This window comes from Eutrigla gurnardus, assembly GCF_963514095.1.
Source record: "Eutrigla gurnardus genome assembly, chromosome: 16".
Taxonomy (NCBI): domain Eukaryota; kingdom Metazoa; phylum Chordata; class Actinopteri; order Perciformes; family Triglidae; genus Eutrigla; species Eutrigla gurnardus.
Window position 1 is genome coordinate 7634696 of NC_139927.1, and position 7338 is coordinate 7642033.

The window sequence follows — 7338 nt, forward strand, 5'->3', positions numbered from 1 at the left end:
ATCGACAGGTTGGTTTAGGGAATTTAACGCAAAACTATGAAGTTTAAAGGAATAGTTTTTTAGTATCACAAGTAATTTCTCTCTCTTTTTTTAAAAATCACAACTCAACTTGTCAGTGCATTTTTAATCCATCCCTACAGCGCATTGTCTTTGTTTGGAAGTCATCTGCTGGGATGACGGTATTTTAAAAAAGGTATTCTGGTATTTTTTGTCATATTTTTAAAATTACCGGTACATACTTCCTAGGACAAATACAATGTATATCCGTCTTGGTTATAAAAGACGTTTCCCCCCATACCAAAGAACCCTCCTGCTTCCTCTGTCCCCCACCAGATGTGAAGTAGATTACTCCCCCTCGTTACCCCTCCTTTTGCCAGCCCCTCTTTCCACTGCAAAGAAAGAAATCATTCACTTTCAGCCTTTCCTAAAAAAAAAAGAAAAGAAAAAAAAAAGAAAACCTCCCCTACCTTCCCCTCCAACGGCAGACGGGGGCACACAGACGACCACACTCTCCAGCCAAACCCTAATTGTGTGTGCGTGTGTCTGCATTTTTTTCCCTGACATGAAGAAGGAAACCAAGTGAGTATTTGTTCTCTGTGCCTGTGAATGGTCGTCCCGAGCCTTTTTCGATCGGTTTGCTTGACTGAAAAAGTGGAGGTGGCAGAATTTAGCTGTGAAAAAAAAATAACTGGAGATTGGTAAGTTTGGTTTTGGGGTTTTTTAAAACTTTATTTGTAGAATGGGAAGCTGGGGTTTTCTCACGTGGCACTCCACTGGTAGAAGGAGAGAAGTATAACTTGAAGTTATATGGCATGTGTATGTATTATATACAGATAATTAAGTTGGCGTTTGCTTGTGGAATACTGGTATTGATGTGGATGGTTGAACAGAAATGCAGGTAAGAGAACTAGAGAAGTGACCTTTTTTCTGTGCGTTGAGATATACATGTGTGTGTTTATGATGCCAAATATCTCTCCAGATTTACATGATTACCTACGTTTTAACTGTATAGCAACACAGAACCTGTAAGGCCTAGTTGTTATAACAACATTGGATCGGTGGAGTGTTGCGACACCTGTGAAACCCACCTGTTTGGGCTTTGACAAGAGTGGCCACAGGGTTGAGCTGCCGCTACAACACAAACACTCAGATTAGCTCTGAACCGCAGCTAAGGATGTTTCCAGGGATGAGTATCAAATTATGAATGCACTTTTAACAACTATTTTCAGGCAAATATGTCCAACGTTCCCTTGTTCCAGAATCACGTCGAGTTGCTGGTTTTTTTGTCATAAATTGAATAGCTTTCACTTTTGAGTTGTTGGTAAAAATAAACAAACAATTTGAAAACTTGAGCATTTTTAGGATTAAACGATCGATTGAGAAAGAACTGATTAACAAATATGAACAACAACAGAATGGAAGAATGTATTTGAATTAAGAACCACTAAACAAAGTGCATTTCTTTCAAGATTACTAACCAGATCTGAAATTGCCAAATCCTGTTCTGAGCTGTTGGCAGTGGACTTCTTTCCCTCCACAGGCGTGCTTTCGCTATTTTAAGCCAAAAGAAAAGTCAGCCTATAAAAGTCACGTTACAATGACAGATCCTTCACCGCAAAGCCAAAAAAAAAAAAAAAAGGGCCACTACAGGCCACAAAGAGCAACACAAACACAGCTTTAACTAAACCATTGTGGAAATTGTGCAGCTACTTTCCGAAGACAAAGGCCACCGCTCCTGCCAATCTGTGACATAGAGAGCAGCATGTGTGCTTCCAGTCGGCAGGCCTTGAAGGAACTGAGTAATGTCACCAAATGTCCTTTTGACTTGCCTTTTGCTGCTGCAAGTGTAATTGAAACCAGACACTCTTAAAGTTATATTTTAGGATTAATTATATTTCCATTGGTTGCATTCTGTCATAAGGCTTGAACGTGTTGTCACATATGGTGTTGATTTATATACGTACAACAGAAGTGCAGCAAAAGTTCAGAGGAATAAAAGGTTTGGGAGATGCCGTTTCTCCAGATCTGCAATTAGAGTTACACAAAATGTAGACTTTTCAAATGGACAAAGAATGATTAAGCTACATCTATTAGAGTTGTAAATGCTCATGGAGGAAATAATACCCGAAATATTCAATCTGTCCAATTCCTCGTGACACGTGTCACCTCTGGAAATAACTCATTAAATAGTTTTTCTTTGAAGTTGGTCATATCAGCCCGTCACTTACAATGCATATGTCAATCAAGATGAATTAGCATATTTATTACTCCAACGTCATGATGCAAAGCTCTTTGACTGTGTCTCTACTTGCAGTCAGGATGGGTTGAAGGTTTCAGGCTTGCTACTTGTCTTATAGCTGCTGTAACATATGTGAGGTCACCATGGAAAGTAATCAGAAAGAGAGAGAGGGAGGGAGGGAGGCCAACAGTTGGTTGTTTTATGGCTCTGTGACACACCCCAACTCATCTTAAAATAAATAAAACACTTATGGTGTCTGTTCTAGCAAGCATGACTACAAACAAAACATTGCATTATGTACCAACTTAAATTCTCACTCCAGCAATTAGAAGTTGAACGCTGCTGTAAAAGGTCATCTGCAGCTGAAACTATTGTGCTCTGCAAAGCCTCTTACCTCACAGGCCTGGTTGGGGTTTTAAATAGATTTCCAGATGCACAAGACCGAAAAACAGACTGGCAGTCTGCAAAATGGCGAAGTGACACTGTTGGCTGTAAGACATGCTGGAGGGGCAGTTTGAGAAAACAAAACCCCATTTGTGACAATTTTTTGTGCTTTGCAAAAAGCAGCTCCCTTCCTGTTCTGTGCTCATGAGTTCTAAGGCTTTACGAGGTGAATGGATGTTATGAAAGATCCCCAGACAGCCGCTAGTTACCAAAAACAACAAACACCCTGCTGCAAAAGGGTTATGTCAGCTTTGAGGGAGCTAGCGCTACACGCCTCATGCATCTGCTAAGCCGTGGCCAAACCACAACATGCGAGGCGATCTCCAGTATTCAAACACAACACAGGAAAACATGAAGAGCATGAATAAATTAAACTTCTCTAGGAAAGTTGTGTATTTATTCTTCAAAAGCACAATTAAAGTTGTCATGTGGATTTACATGGGAGCAAGTTATTGCTGTAATAATAAGAATCTTATGAGAAATATTTAACTGCAAAAGAAAAATGACTTCATAATTAATACCAACACTTAATGATAATATAAAAAAAAAACTCTATTGAGTTTATGTGATTTGAACTCCTTACTTTGTTTAAATCATTTAAAAAGCTTGATTTATTCAAAAGTCTGTTATTTAAACAATATTCAATGACTCCAATTCGTCAAATTCAGATCTAAAAATCCAGGTCAAAAACTCAAGTTTCTTAAATTGGATGAAATTTAAGCACCAAGTTTGAATTTGTCATCTTGTTTTCTCAAGTTTGGTTCCTTAATTTAAACAAAAAGTACAGCAGCCTGCTTCTCTGACCAAATGTAATTTTTCTTTTAAATATTTATTATTATTTTATACCATTATACAAAAGGAGTCAGTGCCAAAAGTGAAAAAGTCCATATTGGTATGAAATGATGTCGTACTTTTGAGCCACTGCAATATTAAATAGAAGCCATTTCTATGTGACTTAAAGGTACAGTGTGTCAGAAAGACGATGGGGGAAATGCAATAAATGTCTAAAGGTCATGAGAGGTCAGAGTTGAGTCCCATTAATGTGGTTCAGCCTTGAAGGCCACCAGAGCACCTTTCTATTGGCATAATAACTCTCCCCTGTGTTTGTGTGATTTCATTTAGCCACTTCTCAGTGCTTTTTAACAACATATCAATGAGCTCTCAAACAAGCGACCCACGCTTGGCTGATTTGTCGCTTTTGTTGTTTGTAGTGTGAAAGCGGCATAAGATTAGCGTTTAAGCTGTGCTAATACCTATTAAAAAACAGCCCGTGGTTCTTTGGATTCACAGTATAATCATGTTTGAATTAAAGTGTTTATCCCTGATTACTAAAGGGGGCAGAGGGGAGAAGCTTTGATTTAAAGGAGGTGACAGTGTACAAATGAGGGTCCACACTTAATATTCCCTCGCTGCTCCAAAGTTCTGCAGAGATATTGACTTTTTTAAAGATGTCTTTAAACATGAATTTAAATTTATTTATCTTAGCACCTTGACCTTTTTTGGTGATTACCACCGGAGCCATTCAGTGAATGAGTTCATTCCCTATATATGTATATAAACAGGTTACAGACGAGCATGCTGTTTGACAAATCCAAAGAATAAAAATGACATTTTGTACCATTACTTGTCTGGGTGCCGTTTTTTAGTTATTGAGCTTCATGGTGCTGGGAGGCGGATTTTGATCTTTAATATCTTTGGACAAAGACAGGCTAGCTGTTTCCAGTCTTCATGCTAAGATAAGATAAGCTGCTGCTGGCTGGAGCCTCCCAATTACCGTAACGACATGAGAGCAGAGGTCAATCTTTTTTTCGACAAGAAAGCGAATACGAATATTTCCCAACATGTCCGACCACTCTTTTAAGGCTCCTATTGATCAAGTTGACAGAAGTGTTTCAGCATCACTCACCTCCTCCTCCTCCTCTTTCCAGGTTACCATGTGGCGTTGTTGGATGTCCTTTATCTTGGCCTGGGTATCCATGGCAACTCCGACGCTCTGCCAAAGTGGAGATTGGGGTTCAGGCTTTGACGTCTACTCTCCGATAACCACCAATGACACATCTCAGACCGTTGGCGATGAGCCTGTGAGGATGGGAAACAAACAAGACTGGATCACGTCGGCCGCTTTCTCTCCGTCGGCCTCACCTACGCTGCAGCACGAGCCTCAACCAGACAAGTGCTCGGTCCACTTCAGCACCAACGCCGCTTTGGCTCGGAGGCTGAAGGCCGAGAAGGAGGAGGTGGCCTATCTGCAGGCCATCCAGCAAGGAAACAAGGCCGTGATAGAGAACCTGGTGCAGTTTGTGGGGGCAGAGCTGGAAGACCAGAGCTACGAGAACGTGATAAAGGAGAACCTCATCGGCATCCAAGAGGACAACAAGATTTGCCACGAGGTGGTGGAGAAAGCTGAAGAAGATATGGAAAAGCAGCTGGAAGGGGAAGTGTTGAGCGTTGGAATGCAGAAGTGAGTGCAATTAATCTGTTTTTCATGGAAGGTGAGAGGTCAAGGCTGAAATGTAATGAGGGCAGCTAAGAAAAGGTCCGTTCTTGTTTAGCTGGCGTCCTGAAGACGTAAACAAAACTGGCAACGGATTGTGTTCAGATCAGTGTTCAAATGATGGCCGAGACGAGGAATATTTTACCTCTTATTGGAGTAAAGACGACTTTGTTGATGTCAACCGTTGCATCCCGTCTTTCGTTACATGTCAATCAAAAGAAATGAGCAAAGAGTATTAATATCATGATGCAGAGCTCCCTCATTGTGTCTCTGCTTGCGGTCTAGATTGGTATCAAGGTTTCTGTTTACCACATGAATACTAAAGAGGATGTCTACACATACAGATATTGCTATATATGGTATAGTGGCTATTTTATCCTCTTGTTTTCTCTGTCATATGCATTCCCCATTACACAGTATTTCCTATTACATAACCAACTTTAACAGGAACCATATGCAGTACCCCCCTTATATTGTATTTAACATCCACAGCTCTGCTTTCACTCACTCTTACTCCACATCTGCCCCCGTTTCCTCCACTCGGCGCTCCACCTGGTGACCTAGATTGTTCTTCTTTTCCGAAGCAGAATCAGAGAAGAGTCCGTGGCCTTCGAAGACATGCTCCGCGCTGCAGCGGACATCGCCAACAGGCTGGAGACCTCATCGCAGGCCCTGCATGCTTCCTTCGCCAAGCAGCTGAAAGACATCGCCAAAATGCATCGCTAAGGATGTGTTTTTGCTCTCGTGTCGTCTTCCAGCAAGGTTGAGGATGTTTGGAGTCTTGGGCGAGACTCAAAACGAGGAAATAAACATTCCTGCAATTCTATATTTCTAATGTGTTTATCTGTGCATGCTTGAGAGCACTGAGATATAACAAAGCATCAAGGTCAGCCGTTACTGTAGAAATCAATGTGGCTAAAAGGTGACAGGAATGTTGAGCTGAGATGAGAGAACACAGCGAAAATGCAAAAAAACAATACAAAAAAAAATAATCCATATAATAATATTTTGTAACCAGGCATTATTTGTGGAATCGTGTGAAGCCAAATGTGGTAACAGTATGTGGTGCAGGTCTAAGCCAAGTGTGAGTGTTTATGGCTCAGCCTAGATTGGCCGTCAGAGACCAAATGTAATGGCTCTGTTAGTCTTCTCCAGGAGAAGCTATGGATCGGCCATCTGGTTCCAGGGTGAGGATGGAGACCGGGACACGCTTAGGGTGACTGGTGTGTTCCTGCAGACGATTTGTTTTTGCAACAAAAAAAAGAAAAGCAAAAGAGAAGAACACATCCTGGAAAGCATTGTTGAAGCGATGTTGCAATAACTTGTGGATGAATATATTAAAAGCAAAATATTCCTGTGATTAGGAAGAAATAAGCAGGAAACACACCGTAAAAAAACGTGATGAAGCTCTTAAAACATAGAACCTCTCTATCTGCACAGTGATTATAAGGAATGCAAGCGAGATTTTACACAGAAGGTGAAGCCGAAATCCATAAAAGAGAAACTATTTGTAGGTCTGGATTTAACCATTCAACTGTGAGAAGCAGGCTTTTGTTGTGCATCCAGCTCCATTGTGCTATTCTCTCTTCAACCCTGCCAGGACTCGCGATGGAGAACGCTTTCATGTCTGGAATCACAAAATGTGCAATAACATCAATTTGTACTGTGCATGGTATGAAACCTGTTTTTATTTATTTATTTTGTTCTCTGCATGCGTTTTGCCGTGTGCTCAGATCTCATATCATGAGAGTGAAACTTCCTCAAGGCATATTTATTCACCTAGTCTGCCCTCTAGCTGTCTCCCACAGAAATATCCCACGGATCTTTCAGTTGGATCTGGCACTTTGTTACACAAACCTGTCTAACAGAACTAATAAAAAGAATCTGTCCCAACTATTTTGGAGCAAACGGGAAGTAAGTTGAGTTATTGTTCGATTAATGTCCCACACATAACAAGTCGCCACTTTTACAGGGACTTCTGTGTGTGTGTGTGTGTGTGTGTGTGTGCGTGTGTGTGTGTGTGAGAACGAGAGAGAGAGAGGGAGAGAGAGAGAGAGAGAGGGGAGGAGGGACTGTTTTGGGTCCCACATGAAAGACGTGAAGTACTCAGATGTCTCCTGTCTTCTCACAGTGGATGATGCGGTTCTGGTGGGTGATGATG

The 7338-nt window shown here is 41.1% G+C and overlaps 1 protein-coding gene across 3 annotated transcripts; it reads left to right on the top strand.

Moving 5' to 3' along the window:
* The first annotated feature begins 359 nt into the window (after positions 1–359).
* Positions 360–7076, top strand: LOC311026594 (uncharacterized protein). 3 transcript variants are annotated; one of them, XM_084030247.1, is made up of 3 exons: positions 360–579; positions 4612–5144; positions 5762–7076. In XM_084030247.1, exons 2-3 carry the CDS (start codon positions 4618–4620, stop codon positions 5901–5903), a joined length of 669 nt encoding a protein of 222 aa, XP_083886373.1. In that variant the 5' UTR covers positions 360–579; positions 4612–4617; the 3' UTR covers positions 5904–7076. The 3 variants fall into 3 exon arrangements, with proteins under 3 accessions (XP_083886373.1, XP_083886375.1, XP_083886374.1); XM_084030249.1 differs by having other exon boundaries at positions 366–579; positions 5765–7076; XM_084030248.1 differs by having other exon boundaries at positions 569–698.
* Positions 7077–7338: the final 262 nt, after the last annotated feature.

Excerpts from the sequence above, each read along its gene's own strand:
- LOC311026594 (XM_084030247.1), top strand. The coding sequence starts at position 4,618 with ATGTGGCGTTGTTGGATGTCCTTTATCTTGGCCTGGGTATCCATGGCA. Across the intron at positions 5,145-5,761 it reads TTGAGCGTTGGAATGCAGAA|CAGAATCAGAGAAGAGTCCG; the intron begins GTGAGTGCAATT and ends TCTTTTCCGAAG.